At 60.4% G+C, this 15,698-nt stretch overlaps 3 protein-coding genes across 6 annotated transcripts; all 3 read left to right on the top strand.

The window, feature by feature from the left end:
• The first annotated feature begins 190 nt into the window (after positions 1-190).
• CKS1B (CDC28 protein kinase regulatory subunit 1B) lies at positions 191-3,066 on the top strand. Of its 2 annotated transcripts, none has more exons than XM_059145193.1 (3): positions 191-345; positions 1,631-1,758; positions 2,544-3,066. In XM_059145193.1, exons 1-3 carry the CDS (start codon positions 287-289, stop codon positions 2,594-2,596), a joined length of 240 nt encoding a protein of 79 aa, XP_059001176.1. In that variant the 5' UTR covers positions 191-286; the 3' UTR covers positions 2,597-3,066. The 2 variants fall into 2 exon arrangements, with proteins under 2 accessions (XP_059001176.1, XP_059001175.1); XM_059145192.1 differs by lacking the exon at positions 191-345 and adding an exon at positions 924-1,411.
• Positions 3,067-5,545: 2,479 nt separating this feature from the next.
• On the top strand, positions 5,546-11,906 carry FLAD1 (flavin adenine dinucleotide synthetase 1). 3 transcript variants are annotated; one of them, XM_059145181.1, is made up of 10 exons: positions 5,546-5,607; positions 6,044-6,237; positions 7,618-8,362; positions 8,837-8,984; positions 9,445-9,543; positions 9,627-9,816; positions 10,592-10,665; positions 11,033-11,224; positions 11,682-11,734; positions 11,823-11,906. In XM_059145181.1, the coding sequence occupies exons 2-9, from the start codon at positions 6,157-6,159 to the stop codon at positions 11,716-11,718; spliced, it is 1,566 nt and encodes a 521-aa protein (XP_059001164.1). In that variant the 5' UTR covers positions 5,546-5,607; positions 6,044-6,156; the 3' UTR covers positions 11,719-11,734; positions 11,823-11,906. The 3 variants fall into 3 exon arrangements, with proteins under 3 accessions (XP_059001164.1, XP_059001166.1, XP_059001167.1); XM_059145183.1 differs by lacking the exon at positions 5,546-5,607 and adding an exon at positions 5,671-5,775; XM_059145184.1 differs by lacking the exons at positions 5,546-5,607; positions 11,033-11,224; positions 11,682-11,734; positions 11,823-11,906 and adding an exon at positions 10,754-10,896 and having other exon boundaries at positions 5,890-6,237.
• Positions 11,229-11,696, top strand: LENEP (lens epithelial protein). The gene has a single exon (XM_059145194.1). It carries the CDS (start codon positions 11,511-11,513, stop codon positions 11,694-11,696), a length of 186 nt encoding a protein of 61 aa, XP_059001177.1. The 5' UTR covers positions 11,229-11,510.
• Positions 11,907-15,698: the final 3,792 nt, after the last annotated feature.

Genomic DNA, 15,698 nt, shown 5'->3' with positions numbered 1-15,698 from the left:
GCGCGAGAACGCGCACGGGGTGGGAATAGCCAATTAGAGGCGTAAGTTTTACCTACGCTGGTTCTTCACGAGCGTTAGGCGTCCGCTCCAATAAGGACGCGAGGAGAAGCCAATCTAAGCCAATCCGAGGCTGGAAGGTGGAGACGCCCCGCCTTAAACCAAAGGGGCCAATAGGAAGCGCAGGCGGCGTGTTTGAAAGCGAGGCCAAAGTGGGTGGGAGCGCGTGCCGCTGGGAGTTGTTTGGAGGCTGGCGGCGCGGGCCTGACGGTCCTCGGACGGAGCGATCATGTCGCACAAACAGATTTACTACTCGGACAAATACGACGACGAGGAGTTCGAGTACCGGTTAGTGCCGGCGCGGGGGCCATAACGAGGTCGCGAACTTTGACAAAGGACAGCCAGAGGAGTTCGTCACCGGGGCCGCGGCGACAGGACCGGCGCATGCGCGGGAGACTCCCGGGACGCGGGCGGGGAGCGCAGGGCGCCTGCGCGAGGGCCGGGCGGCGCGCGGACCCGGGAGCTCCGAGTCGGCCCTGCGCTGCGGAGCGGGCAGGGGGCGGGGCTCTTGCGGGAGGCGGACCCCCCTTCCGCCCTGACGGGGCTCGGGAGCGGGGTCGAGCTTGGCCTTGCGGAGCCTGCGGGGGAGGGGCGGCGGCGCTGGAGGGGGGCGTGGGCGCGCGGCTGGCGGGGAGGGGCTGCGAGGTCGCCCGCGGCGTCGGAGCCCGCAGAGTCGGAGCAGAGCCTGCCCGGCGGCGGGGCGGCGGGGCGGCGGGGCGGGGGCCGGTGGCGCTCGCCGCGGGCTGGCGTCTGACCGCCGGGAGGTCGCGAGGAGCGAGGGGCCGGCCCGAGTGCGGGGCTCGCTAGGCGGTGGGGCCTGGCGGTGCGGTCGCGGTTCAGGACCGGGGGAGGCCTTGGGGGTGGGTTTGTGCGGCCGATCCGAGCGCGTGTGGAAGGCAGCCCGCGCCAGGGGCTGTCGGAGGGGAGGCTGCGGTCCTGTGTTGGGACGGGAGCGGGGCCTTTGCCGAGCGTCGCCGCCGCTGCTCCCGGCGGCACGTCTGGCGTGTTTCCGCGGAGCCGGGGCGAGTCTGGGTCAGCCCAGCTCGTGTCGGAGTAATTTTTCGCCACGAAGGGGTCTTCCCCTTGGTTAGGAGAACTTGGGAAGCCGTGTCCTGGCTGCTCTCCCCAAAGCAGGGAACGAGATCAGGGGTAACCGTGGAGGGGAGGACATGGCCATTTCACGCTTCGTGGTGGCTCTTCACGCGGCTCCCCCCGAGGCTTTTCTTCCGCGAAACCAGTCCTTTTCACAACTACTTTGAGTTACTGGCTGTGTGTGCCCTGAGGCTGCCCTGATGTATTCTAGAGTAGGCCGCAGCCTGAGCCCCAGGAAGGCAGGAAAACCGTGCCCCTTTCCGTGAGTTACTCATGAATGTGTGCTTCTTAACCGGCTCTGGGGAGAATTTTCATAACTGGGCTTTATCTGTAGCTGCCTCCACCCCACAAAAAGTTGCATAACTCCCTCGGTCAGAAGCCCGTTTTTCCTTCCTGGCCTCTGCTTCGTGTGCAAGCTCTCGTCTAGCAGACTGCACCCAGTACGACATGAGTCAGCCCCCTTCCCATGCTTCTGTTGCAGGCATGTCATGTTGCCCAAGGACATCGCCAAGCTCGTCCCCAAGACCCATCTGATGTCTGAATCCGAATGGAGGAACCTTGGTGTGCAGCAGAGTCAGGGATGGGTCCATTACATGATCCACGAACCAGGTTGGTGCAGCGTCAGAGCAACCACGGAGGGCTCCTTCTGTGGGGGAAAGAGGGAATGATGAGATCATATAACCCAGAGAAATGGGGGGGTGGCAAGGGTGCTTTATTGGTTCCTCACCAGCCATCTAGAAAAAGTGGAGTGACCAAAAATAAGAGGAGCGTATCTGTGAGGTTCAGAGACGACCTGTCCCTGAAAAACCTCCTTTCATCTCTAGTTCAGTCCGAGTGTACCCTTTTTTTTTTTTTAAAGATTATTTATTGGACAGACAGAGATCACAAGGAGGCAGAGAGGCAGACAGAGAGAGAGGAGGAAGCAGGGTCCCCGCTGAGCAGAGAGCCGGACGCGGGACTCAATCCCAGGACCCCGAGATCATGACCTGAACTGAAGGCAGAGGCTTAACCCACTGAGCCACCCAGGCGCCCCCGAGTGTACCCTTTTTTTCCTAAGGCCACATAGATCCTGGTAGAGGTTATGGTCCCTGCATCATTCTCCATCAGCAAGTGAATTTTTGGATGTGTTCCAAGTAAGCCAAGAAAGGTAAATTTCTTGATAAGACACCAGACCCCAAGCGGCTGAGCAGAACTAAAAAAGGCCCGCAGGGCTGTACCAACAGCAGAGGTGCCGATGCTAACAGTTCTGGGCTCTGCTGACAGCTTGGCGCGCGGGGCTGTGTCTGCGGCCGACGCTTCCGTCCGCCTTTAGTCGGGAAGGTCTGAGTGGGTGACACCTGGGAAGTGCAGAGACTGGTGCGAGCCCGTCCCTTAGCTTCTCCTCCCTCTTTCAGAACCTCACATCTTGTTGTTCCGACGGCCGCTGCCCAAGAAGCCAAAGAAATGAAGCGGCTGCCGCTTCAGCCTCGAGCTCCGCACAGCTGCCCTCGCTTGCCGACATCTTCCCGACAGCATCATTATGTCGCCTTCTTGTTTCTTACTTTGATATTTAAAGGACGTTCGGTACACTGTTTGAATGTGCTGCTGACCGCTTTGCTGGAGCAGAGCCGACAGCACCACGGCCCGGCCAGGGCAGCAAGCGGTCTTCAGGCTGCGGCCTCCGCTGAGCATTACCCCAGAAACCATGCTGAGCTGTGTACCCGGCGGCACACATGTGGTGGACAGAGGCAGCGTCCGAGGGTGAGGCCGTGGCTGCCACAGGGATTGTGTAAACTTGCTGTTTGGTTTTGGTTTTGTTTCCTGCCAGGTGTTACATGATGGTGGTTTGTTTCAATGTATTGGAAACTTTTCATTTTATTCAAGAAATCTGTTCCATGTTAAAAAGCCTTGATTAAAGAAGAAGTTTTTATAATCTAATTTTTTAATTGTGAAGGTTTTCTGTTCTCTCAGGGTGAGCATTGCACTCAGTACCGTGTTTCTGATTATGTTCCCTTCGGTTGGGTAATGCAGTTCAGCTCTTTGCTGATAATGGGGTTTATTTTAACATTCAGGTAACTGGTTTTTAATCTACTTTAGCAGACTTTCTGTCAAACTTCTGAAATATATGTAGCTCTGTTAGCCTTGGGTAGAGGTTACAGAGAGACGTCATCTCCTCAAAACAAATCAACTTTCCTACGGTCAGGGATGCTGCCTTTACCTCAGTCCTGATACTTGATGGGCACAAGAGGGTAAAGGGAGGAGGCTATAAGGCAGAGGGTGCACTTGCACTCCTCTTCCTGCCCAGCCTAAGGCTTGGGCCTACCTGTGGCCTATTACCTGCTGCGGTGGGGGATGGGGGGGAGCCGCCCGGGCTGTTCATTGTGGCTAGTACTGATGCCTAAGTCATTACTTAGTGCCTTACTTGGTCTGGGGTGTGGCCTGGATGTGGGGATTTCCAAGCATTTTTATGCAGGTAGTTGGAGTATTAATCTTTGAGAAAACAGGTATAAGCTGTAGTTGTTCTAGAAAACGTGCCTCCCCGGGGGTAGCAGGCTGGCTCAGTCGGTGGAGCGGGCAGAGTGGATCTCAGGGTTGCATAGTTGCTGCCCCATGTCGGGTGGAGAGACTGACAGTACTAATCAAGGAAGTGAATCTTCTCCCTTCTCCCTTAGTTCAGTTGTGTTCCCGGAACCAGCAGCATAGGCCACACTGGGATCTTGTTAGAGATGCAAACTACTGGGCTCCACCTCGACCTTCTGAATCAGGAGCTCTGAGGGTTGGGCCCGGCAGTGTTTGCACCATCTTTCTGGGTGATTCTGGTGATCACTCAGGCTTGAGAACCCACTGCTAAAGAATTGGACCAGAGCCTTTTTGTGGGAGGGGTGGTCAAATGTTACCGGCACTACTAGTAAAGATAATGGGTTGTGTGACATACCATTAGCTGAGTGGGACTTCTGTTTTGCCTTTAAAAAAATTTTTTTTTCAGGACACCCTGATGGCTCAGTCAACCCCAGGACTCTGAGACCATGACCTTCAGCTCAGGTCATGATCTCAGAGTTCTGGGATTGAGTCCTGGGTCGCATCGGGCTCCCTACCCTGCAGGGAGCCTGCTTCTCCCTCTCACACTCCCTCTGTGCTCTCGCTCTCAAATAAATAAATAAAATCTTTTAAAATGAGGAAAAAATTCAGGGGGCACCTGGGTGGTTCGGTTGGGCATCTGCCTTCAGCTCAGGTCGTCATCTCCGGGTGCTGGGATGGAGTTCCGCATCAGGGTCACCACACAAACAGGGCTTACTGCTCCAGAAAGAATGGTCTAAAAGTGAGGCTGTTCCTCACTTTAGTGTTTTGTGGTTGCTGTGTGGCACTCCTAACTTTTCTAAGCCTGTGGCCCATCTGTAAAATGGGGATTGTCTGTCTTGGGCCTTAGAGTAAAATGAGGGTGGGTGTGGTCCAGCTGTTCAAGTGATGAGTGAACTCCGAGGATTTGCTGCAGAGAGCAGTCTAGGGACCGGGAGCATCGGCAGGACCGCAGAGCTTGCTAAATGCAGACCCCAGGCTCCCACCGTAACCCTCCTGGATGGGAGAGACTAAACCAGCCTATTGAGAAGCCCCAGCGGGAGCTCCGGCCTGCTCAGTCAGTGGAGCGCGACTCTGGACAGTGAGCTCAAAATGCACCTTGGGCATAGATACTCCTTAAAATGAAACAATTTTTTAAAAGGTCCCCGATCAAACATTAAAATTTAAGAAACTTTTAGACCAAAGGCAACTGAAACTCCGGGATGACATGAGAATCCGAGGCAGACACACAGCACGGCCTGTGAGGCTGCCCTCAGTGGTACCTGCGAAACCAGTGATCAGGCAACGGTGACGTTAAACTGAGCACTCGGGGGCGGAGGGGGGGTGTTGTCGACAGGTGACGCACAAGCTTATGGCTTCATCGCTCATAACGGAGGTGAGTGAAAGTTCCCCCCGAGATTGTCCTACCCCGGGCAGTGCCCACACCGGGTGTCCCCGCAGCTGGCTGCGCTACTATGCAACCCTCCGGCGGCAGCCCCGGCGCCCGGAGTCAGGCAGTGCCGGACAGCACGTGCCCGCGAGAACTCGAAAGCAGGACAGCAGCGAGAGGCACGCCTCCCTGCCCCTGCCTCCGCCGAGAGCGCACCCCAAGTCCTCGGAGCACCGCCCACCTTCCGCGGCCCGGGCCCGCCCCCGCCCCGCGGCCCCGCCCCCGCAGTTCCGGGGGCGTGGCCACGCGCTTGTCACCAATGACAACCCGGCGCTCCTCCCGGCGCCCCCCCCCCCCGCTAAGGCGGGCGAGCGACAGCCAGCTGCACCAATGGGCCCTTGGAACTCGTGTGAGCGACAGCCGAGTGACCAACTGCTGTGAGCAGGTGCGGGTGTGAGGCGGGACTGCGTGCGGCGGCCGCCCGGGACGTGCGGGAGCCGAGGGCGCGAGCCGGGCCGAGGCCCGAGAGGCAGGTGGGGTCGTGGGAGAGCGGGGCGGGCTGCGGCGAGGCGGGGGGACGGGACTGCAGGCCGGAGAGGGTGCGGGCGCGTGCGGGAGAGGCGCCTGAGCTCCCGGGCGAAGCGGGCAGGGGCGTCTTCAGGGGTCGAGGCACGCGAAGGCACGGTGCCCCGCGAGAGGAGGTATTTGCAGGTGCAGGCGCCGAGCTCGGCGCGCAGACCTGTTCAAAGGGGCGGGTGCCGGGAGAGCAGGACGTTTTGAGACTAGAGCCCAGCCCAGAAGACCTGTGAAGAGGCCGGGGCTGGGGTTTCTTAGAGGCTGGGATAAAGGACTCTCTTACCCAGCGCCTGGCGAGGTCTTCCTTAGAGGAAGGACGGGCACTCCCGCTCTCCCCCGGTGCCCTCTCTGGCTCCTCCAGGTTCCCTTGACCCCAGACCCCCCTGTTTTCAGGCTATGGCCCCCAGTGCCCTGTAGACCTGGCGCGACTCCCGTGCTTTCGACCCCTTTTGGGGGCCCTGGGTGGCTTCTGGAGGGCCTTGCAGAGGGGCAGAGAAGGCAGGACCATGGCATCTAGGGCCTTTGACCCTCCCCCAGGGCGCAGCGTGACGGCGGGCATCATCATTGTTGGAGATGAGATCCTCAAGGTGTGTCTGGGACAGAAGAGGGGGGAGGGGGTGGCAGCCTCCCATCCCTAAGCGCCTGCAGCCCTTCTGTTGAGAGGAGGCAGCGGGGCAGGAGTCCCCTTGCTGCAGTAGGGTCCTGGCGTGAGTCCAGCGTATTACAGGGAAAGTGGCCCTCTGTTCTTTCAGTAACTCCGTTGAAAACTTGTAGCAAAGTCACTACAATTTGTCAAGGGGCTTATAGAAGTAGGAGGGACCTTACAGGAATGACAAGGAGTCCAGCAGGTCAAGGAGGAATGGGTGCATGTGCTATCACGGAAGTTCTAGCCAACCTGTTGGGAAAATGACCCACGGCATTCAGCAGAGTGAGTAAGCAAAATAGAAGGAAAGTCCTAGATGGGAGAAATCCCTTCTGAACAATCCAGAAGTCTTTCGAAAGGTCATGGTAGGTTTCAGGTTGGAATAGCAGCACTGACCCTGTTTTCTGAGGGGTTTACTAGGGCCTGGCAGCACGCTGAATATATCACATAGGCCATCTTACTAATCCTTAGAACATTCCCACGAGGTTTGATACTTTTACTATAAATTTGTTAATAGATTACGAGACTGAGAAGCTTGCCAGAGGTAGCAGAGCTGGGAGTGGTAGAACTGGGATTCCAGCCCGATTCTCTCTTCCTCCCGGGTAACCCTTACCCACTAAGCCCCCTGCAGAGAAGCAGAAGGAGACGGGGCTGGGAGAGAATATGAGCTACACACCCGCGACACAGCGTCAAAAGTTCTGCAAAGGAATTTGAACTTTATTCTGTATATGGCTGGAAACAATACATGGGTTTTGAGCCCAAGAGTGGTGCAATCCCAGTAGCATATTAGAAGGGTTAGTCAGGAGGCCCCGGCAGTCCACACTGGTGGCTGGGAGCCTTGCCAGGGGCTGTCGCCACCGTCCAGATAAAAGGTGCCAAGGGCCTGTCTGGTGGCAGTAGGGACACAGAAGAGATGCCGATGAGAGGGAGACATGGCAGTAGGGGCGACGCGGAAGGGCCCGACGGGCTGTGGACAGTGTCTGGGGCTGCCACTGACCAAAGGGACAACCGCCAGGAATGTGCGTCCATGGCGGACCAGGGGACTGAACCGTCAGGGCTGGTGTGGAATTGACCACAGACTCCATAAGCATAGATGAGGTCAAGGGAAAGTATGGAGAAAGAGGCCCAGGGCAGGTCATGCTGTCCCTGACCCTTCAGGCGGATTTCCTCACTCCGGTGCCCAGTCCAGGCTTTTTGGCGGCCCAAGGCAGCGTCCCCCAAGAGCACGGTGCCCCAGTATCAGGCAGACATGGCTTGTCGCCCCCGCCCCTTTGCTCTTCATCCCCGTGGCATTGACTCTCATGGTCCCCGTCTCACCTCCCAGGGACACACTCAGGACACCAACACCTACTTTCTGTGCCGGACGCTGCGCTCCCTAGGGGTCCAGGTGTGCCGAGTCTCTGTTGTCCCTGACGAGGTCGCCGCCATCGCGGCCGAGGTCACTTCTTTCTCCAGCCGCTTCACCCACGTCCTCACGGCAGGGGGCATCGGCCCCACTCATGACGACGTGACCTTCGAGGCAGTAGCACAGGCCTTTGGGGACGAACTCAGGCCGCACCCTGAGCTGGAAGCAGCCATCAGAGCCCTGGGAGGGAAGGGCTGGGCCAAGCTGTGTCTCGTGCCCTCCTCCGCCCGCCTGCATTACGGCACTGATCCCCGCACCGGCCGGCCCTTCAAGCTGCCGCTGGTCTCCGTCCGGAACGTCTACCTCTTCCCGGGCATTCCGGAGCTGCTGCGAAGGGTGCTGGAGGGGCTGAAGGGGCTGTTCCAGAACACTGCTGTGCGGTTTCACCTGCGGGAGCTCTATGTGGCCGCCGACGAGGCCTCCATCGCCCCCATCCTGGCCGAGGCCCAGGCCCACTTTGGGCGCAGGCTGGGCCTGGGCTCCTACCCTGACTGGGGCAGCAACTACTATCAGGTGAAGCTCACTCTGGACTCGGAGGAGGAAGGGCCCCTGGAGGAGGGCCTGGCCTACCTGACCGCCCGCCTGCCCCCGGGGTCGCTGGTCCCCTATGTTCCCGACGCCGTGCCGCAGGCCAGCGAAGCCGTGTACAGACTCGCCGAATCAGGTAGGGGCCTCCGCGGGGAGGGGTGGCGCGCCGTGCGCTGGGCTGACTCCCTGGGCCTCGGGAACGCGGGGGCTGTCAGGGGCTCCCGCGCACAGAGACGGCGTCGGTGCCCTCCAGGGCACGGGGCTGGGCAGCTCGCCGGCACAGGCGTACACCAGGCCCTTCTGGGCCAGTAGCGTGACAAGAAAGGTCCCCAGGTACGACTTGTCGCTGACGAGGGGCCTCCGTCCGCGGCAGGGAGGTCAGCCCAGGAGGTGGGCGAGAGCAGACGATGTGGGAATTCAGGGAACAGAAGGAAACCGGGACCCGTAGAGGGCAGACACCGAGGTGGGGCTGCGGGGCATGGGAGTCCGGACAGTACCCGACCCACTCTGGGGAGCCACGGAGACTTGAAGCAGGCGGCCTGCTCCCATCCCCCACCCCTGCCCCCCACCGGCCGCGTGCATCTAGCTGGTGGCTTCTGCCTGCTTGCAGGGTCTTCTCTGGGGGAAAAGGTGGCAGGTGCTCTGCAGACCATCGAGACGGCCCTGGCTCGGTACAGCCTCGCCCGCCTCTGCGTGGGCTTCAACGGAGGCAAGGACTGCACGGCGCTCCTGCATCTCTTCCATGCCGCCGCACAGAGGTGAGCCAACCTCGGGGCGCGAGGCCTCCGGGGGCCTGTCTGCCCTCCTGTCCAGCTCCCCGTGTGAGGCCCGAGGAAGCCAGAAGGGAAGGCGTGGCCGGTGGGTGGGGTATGGGAGGGAGGTGGCCCTGGTGGCCTCCAGTTCTGTTCCCCGCTGCTTACTGAGCATCTGACATGGTGTGCCCGGGGCATGGACCTGAAGGTCATCATCCTGCACCGGGACACAGGGAGGTCGCAGTCTTGTTGGGGAGGTGGCAGTTACTCACCTGACATAGGGCTGCGTGCTCCAGATCTGAGAAGGGAGAGATCAGAAGGGGCTTCCCGGAGGAAGTGGTTCTGGTGGATAGGAAGGACCGAAGAGCCGCAAGCAGGAGGTTGTCCGTCCATGGAGAACAGTGCGAGTTCTCTGAGAGCCTTTCCCGGCCTGCCTGGCAAGCCTATGCTTTGTTCGCCTGCCCAGGAAACACCCCGACACCCAGGAACTCCTCCAGATCCTGTATATCCGCAGCATCTCCCCTTTCCCCGAGCTCGAACAGTTCCTACAGGACACCATCAAGAGGTACTAGGTGCCCAGAGGCTGGGGCTCCGGTGGGGGGAGCGCCACAGTGCCCACTTCTGACCGCAGCCCCCTTCCTTCCCCAGATACAATCTACGGGTCTTGGAGGCTGAGGGAGACATGAAGCAGGCCCTGAGCGAGCTGCGGACACGGCACCCCCAGCTGGAGGCTGTCCTGATGGGCACCCGCCGTACGGACCCCTACTCTTGCAGCCTCTGCCCTTTCAGCCCCACTGACCCCGGCTGGCCGGCCTTCATGCGCATCAACCCGCTGCTGGTAACGGGGTAGAGGCTGTGCTGCCTCTGGTCTCCCCATCCCTATCCCCCGTGGGGGAGCGGTTGGAGCCTGGGGCTCAGATGCAGAAACACCCGCCCGAGGGAGGCTGTGCCGTCGGGTCCTCCGGCCTGAGCGCCGTCCACTGCACCCTGAGAGCAGGCGCGCGCTCTCTCCCGCTAGGTCTGTGCTGCCCAGTGTGGGGGCCGCTGGCCACCCACTTACACTCAAGCTGCAGTTTCCTAAAATTAAATAACTACTAAAAATGGGGCTGGTGGGAGGAGCGGACCCCTGAGTGGGGGCTGGCGAGCACGGGGAGAAGGCCAAAAGGGCGGCTTAGCCGGCACGTGCCCACCTGCAGGTGGACGGCGGGGGGAAAAAATAAAGGAAAGAAAAGAACTACTAAAGCCGACCAAATGGGGGCTTTAAAAGGATGAACTCAGTGGCCTGCGGAAAGTCAAAGTTCTGTCCCTGACTTGCGCCGAAGTCATTTCAGGTGCCCCGTGTCAGAAGGCACAGCTGGGGCCCATTTCCACCCCTGCGCAGGCCGGCCTGCTCCCCGCGGGCTCACACACGCGCGGGAAGGGGCCGGGGCCGGGGCCGGGATGAAGGCTTCTCTTCCACAGCCAGTGGCCTACCTGTGTAGGTCGGTGAGCCGCACCAGAGAATCAGCTAGGGGCCCACCCTCGGGGACCAAGAAGCAGCCCCGGGTGGGCTCCTCCCGGGTGGCCAGGGGTAAGTGAGGGAGGGGACCCCTGACTCGGCTCTGACCTCCCAGGACTGGACCTACAGAGACATCTGGGACTTCCTCCGTCAGCTCTTCGTGCCCTACTGTATCCTGTACGACCGCGGGTAAGGGGTTCCGGAGACAGCGGGCGTGGGGAAGACGGGGTGCTGGGGGGAGCGAGCCACCCCCACACTCGCCTCCCTGCTCCCCCAGCTACACCTCACTGGGGGGCCGGGAGAACACGGTGCGAAACCCAGCCCTGAAGTACCTGAGCCCTGGGGGACAGCCGGCCTACCGCCCTGCCTACCTGCTGGAGAACGAGGACGAGGAGCGCAACTCCCGCACCTGACCCGCGCCTGACCCGCACCTGACCCGCGCCTGACCCGCGCCTGACCCGCGCCTGACCGCAGTGGTGGACGGAGGTGCCCCGGGGTGTCAGCTGTCAATAAACTGTCTCTCCTGTCCCGCCCCTGCTGTGTCTTCCTGCTCCAGGGGATGGGAGATGCCAGAGGGGACCGGGCAGCTCCCTGCAAGGGGGTGGCGCGCCTGCGTGCGTGTGTGTGCGTGTGCACGCGCGCGTGTGCAGACTGAAAAGGAGCTCTCGGCACAATTCCCAAGGCCCGCCTCAGCAGGAGCCCCCCAGAGGGCAGGAGCCCGGAGTTGTGCTGGGCACTGGGGGAAGAGGTAACGCAGGCTTGGCCCCAAGGTCTGGAGACCTGGGCTGGAAGCCGAGCAGGCCTGGCTGTGGAGGATGGAGGCTGGGGTGGCCGGCCGGGCTCGCCCTCCCCCTCCTGACCCCAGCCTCCATCCCTGTCCACAGAGGCTGACTCAGCCCGTTCTTGCGCCCAGAAGCTTCCCTGTGCTAGACCCTGGGGGCCTTTGTCCGTAGTCATGAGGCATGAGGGGGTGGGGACACTGCTGATAAAAGGCCCCAGAGGCGGCTCCCACTCGCCCCAAAGCTGCTGCCCTCATGCAGCCCCGGATGCAGCCGCTAGCCCAGGCCCTGCCCTTCTCCTTCCGGAGGGCCCTTCGAGACACTGGGCTCCGGGTGCCCGTCATGAAGGTGGGCACGGGATGGGAGGGCCTGCAGCAGACCCTGAAGGAAGTTGCTTACATTCTCCTGTGTTGCTGGTGCATCAAGGAGCTGCTGGACTGACGATGGCCAGGGAGGGAGCTGACCCCGGCTCAGCGCAGGTGGGCAGGGTAGGGCAGGGCAAACAGGAAGCACAGCCGCTGCTTCAGGGCCAGAGCCCGCCTCTCAGCCTCCTGTTCTCTGCTCTAGCGCCCGGCCCAGCCCCCATTGAGACCCCTGGGGCCCGCCATGCTCCACCATGGAGGGGCCCCAGACACCGCGGGAAGTGCGGATCTTGCTTCCGGTGTGCCGTCTGTTGGTCTGGCCTCTCGGGGCCTCCATTCCCAGCCCCCACCTCGGGTGGACCTCCGGGGCCCAGGAGCTCGGCCTGCTGGCTGGGACCCCAGGAAGACCGCCGCAGGAGCCTGGCACAGTGAGCCCCCCAGCCCAGATGGTTGATTTCTCGATGCTCTCTTAGTGCCAGGAAGGGGCTGCCCCCGGTCTCTCTGCTTGAGAGTCACTGAACTATGTGTGTGTGTGCATGTACATAGATGCATGTGTGTGTATACATAAAATAAACAGGCCTTGGGGCCTAAAGTTCTAACTGTCTGAAAGGGAATCAGAAAAACTCAGCCCTGGAGGGGTCTTGGAGCTAGGGTACAGACCAGGGAAGAAAGGTTGTCCGGGACAGAACTGAGATTAAAAAAAAAAAAAAAACAGCTGTTCTGACTCCCTGATGCCTGGGCAGGGAGGGTTGGGGCTGGAACCGTGGGGTTCCTCCCAACCGGTGGAGAGGGAGGGGTCCAACCTGGGTGGGGTCTCCTTCTGGGAGACGCTGTGCCTTAGACTGGAAACCTAAATAGAAGGGCTGGTCTGATCAGCTCCCTGCCTCTGAAGATCTGGGGCAGAGTGCTGGGCCTGGTGGGTCCGCAGCTCACAGAGGACCTTGGGCCCTGCTCCTCCGGCTCAGAGGTGGCTACAGGTGAACCGCGCCTGTGCGGCCACCCAGGCTCCTGGGGCTTACTGCTGCACGGCACAAACGGCCAGAAGGAACAGAACTAACTCCACTTCCCCTGGCAGCCAGCGATGCGTGCTTTCCCCCAAGTCCCGTGACTCCACCGCGGACAGCACCTTGCTCACCCTTGGTGGCAGGCCCACTCTCAGGCCCCCACAACCTCAGAGCCAGCCCGCCCTGGCCCCGCCCTCCCCTCCTGGGGCACAGGCCTAGAGAAAGTTTACGGGACCTTCTGCTCGCTCCCAGTGACCAGCCTTTCCGCTGACGTACGAGTTCAGTCCTTGTTCTCTGGGCCTGTAGTGCCACTTGTGAAGGTAACAGAGACCCAGAGTAAGGAGCTGCGCTGGTGGGACGTGACCCTCCCTCCTGGCCCCTGTCCGCCCCCGGCACTCCTGCCGGGAGCCGGTCAGCTTTACCCGTCCTTTGGAGAGCATTCCAGCGATAGTCTGTGCACGAGCTGCATTCGCTCCACAACTGTCACCAAGCCCCCGCCCGACGCCCGGTGGGAGGCTTTAATATGGCGGTGATCCCAACGGGCCCCTGTGTACTCGGGGAGCTTCTGTGCTCGGGGGCAGGCCCAGGAAATAATGACCAAAGAATAAGTGTAGTGGTGTTATTGGGGGATAGGTGCTCTGGAGAAGAGAAGCTGAGGTGGGGTGGGTGTGGGGCAGGTCGCAGAGGGCCACACAAGCCGGGTAAGGAGGGCTTCCTGTAGAGGGACAAGAAAGCTGTCGCGGGGTCTTCACACTGGCTGCTGCGTGAAGAACAGACTTTGGGGCGCAAGGCTTGGACAGGAGAGCCTGATCTGTAGGCTACAGGCACCGTCTGGGCCTGACGTGCCGGTGACTGAGAGCAGTTGAGACAAGTGGCCGGCCTGAACGTGTACGCGTTCTTCTTCTTTTTCTTTTTCTTTTTTTTTTTTTAAGATTTTCCTTGGTTTCAGGGCACCTGGGTGGCTCAGTGGGTTAAGGCCTCTGCCTTCGGCTCGGGTCATGATCTCAGGGTCCTGGGATCAAGCCCCAAATCGGGCTCTCTGCTCCGCTGGGAGCCTGCTTCCTCCTCTCTCTCTCTGCCTAGTTGTGATCTCTGTCTGTCAAATAAATAAATAAAATCTTAAACACAAGAAAAAGATTTTCCTTGGTTTCACATAATCTCTACACCCGACACAGGGCTTGATCTCACACCCCTGAGATCACCACCTGAGCCAAAACCAAGAGTCGGACTCTTAAACCAAGTGTACCACCCAGGCGTGCCTCAAGATGATTTTTTTAAATAAATTTTATTTATTTATTTGACAGAGAGAGAGATCACAAGTAGGCAGAGAGGCAGGCAGAGAGAGAGTGGAAAGCAGGCTCCCCGCCGAGCAGAGAGCCCGATGCGGGGCTCGATCCCAGGACCCTGAGACCATGACCTGAGCCGAAGGCAGAGGCTTCAACCCACTGAGCCACCCACGCACCCCCTCAAAATGATTTTTTTTTTTTTGAAAGATTTATTTATTTATTTGACAGAGAGAGACTACAAGTAGGCAGAGAGGCAGGCAGAGAGAGAGAGGAGGAAGCAGGCTCCCTGCTGAGCAGAGAGCCCGATGCGGGACTCGATCCCAGGATCCTGAGATCATGACCTGAGCCGAAGGCAGCGGCTTAACCCACTGAGCCACCCAGGCGCCCCTCAAAATGATTTTTTAACCCAGCAGCCGGCAACCCTCTCTAGGCACTAGGCATCCACATGATGAGCTCAGTGCTCTTACCAGGCCCCTCCAACCCCGACTGCACCCCAGGGCACAGCAGAGGAAAGGGGGGAGGTCCTGAATCCAACCACAGAAAGGCTGGTGGCAGAGAAGGACATAGAAGTCACCTTCCCGCAGGAGTGTGGGGCTCCCAGGACCCCCCACAATAGCCTACACCTGCTTGGTCAGCCCCTCCCTGACTCAAGCTCTGGCCTTCTGCCTCCCTTTCCTTTCTTAGGCCCGGCTTCCACTCAGCTGGGACGGCGCACGGAGGTGGACCCCGGAGTCTCAGAGCTCTGAGCTCCAGGGCCTTTGCCAGGGGAGGGGGTATCTGGCAAAGACCCCCAGGGGAAGTGGTGGATGGATGGGAGGGCCCAGGAAGTGAAAAGAGGAATCTGAGGTGGCCCGAGGCCAGTGTCAGCTATCCAGAGAGCCCTGACGGGTAAGGAGGGAGCGAGGAAGAGGTGGGTGCCCAGGGCAGGCAGCCAGGAGAGGCGGAGGAGAGGGAAAGCTTGCACACACCCAGAGGGCCTGCTGCTCTTGCGCACACCGGAGGGTCCACTGCTCTCACTCCAAGTGTGCAGAAACCGACACAAGCCCACCTGAGCAGCAGACAGGGCGGGGGCAGTCCTCCCCTGCTAACTGGAAGGAAACGGGCCCAGAGAGGTGGCCAGGCCCGTGGAAGGTCAGGCCCATGGCGCGCTGCGCAGGGTCGTCAGCCGGTGAACGGTATTTTCTCATCTCAGCCCCAGGGCTTCTCTGGACCAGCCAGCTCCCCTGTTTTGAAATAGTACTGTGGGGGGCAGGCCAAGGTGTGGAGAGGGCCAGAACCCACCCCCCAGCTACACTCGCACACAATTCCCACTCCCACCCCCACTCTAGGCAGCTCTTGTTCTTGCTTTCCGAGGGCTCCTCTGGGGGTCCCAGCTATGCCTTTTCTGCCTGAACCACACAGGCCAGGACATGGTTCCCTGGTCTACGCCTCCCCCCTCCTCTCCAAGGGAAAGAGATGCAGCAGCTTCCCCACAGCGTTCTGGGCCCAGCTGGAGCAGGCTCGGGGGTTGAACTACTGTCACGGGGCAGCAGAAGCCGGGAGTGGAGAACCAAAGGGGACGAGGAGGGGCATCTTATTTCCCCGGGGTGCCCAGGGGCCCTCCGGTGGCCACAGGGGGTAGAGGAATGGACGGTAGAGCTGGGAAGGAGCCTTGCCGAGCTGTTAGGGACCCCACAGGCCACAGCCCTGGGAGGAGCATCCTGACACCCAGGACTCCTAGCAGGTTAGTGGGATAGAAGACCCCAATGGCGTGCGAAGGGCAGGTGGAGGCTCGGGGTCCCAGAGAAGGGG

This window comes from Mustela lutreola, chromosome 14 (genome assembly GCF_030435805.1).
Source record: "Mustela lutreola isolate mMusLut2 chromosome 14, mMusLut2.pri, whole genome shotgun sequence".
NCBI lineage: Eukaryota > Metazoa > Chordata > Mammalia > Carnivora > Mustelidae > Mustela > Mustela lutreola.
Note: the sequence above shows the minus strand (reverse complement) of the source record. Positions and strands in the feature narration are given on the sequence as shown.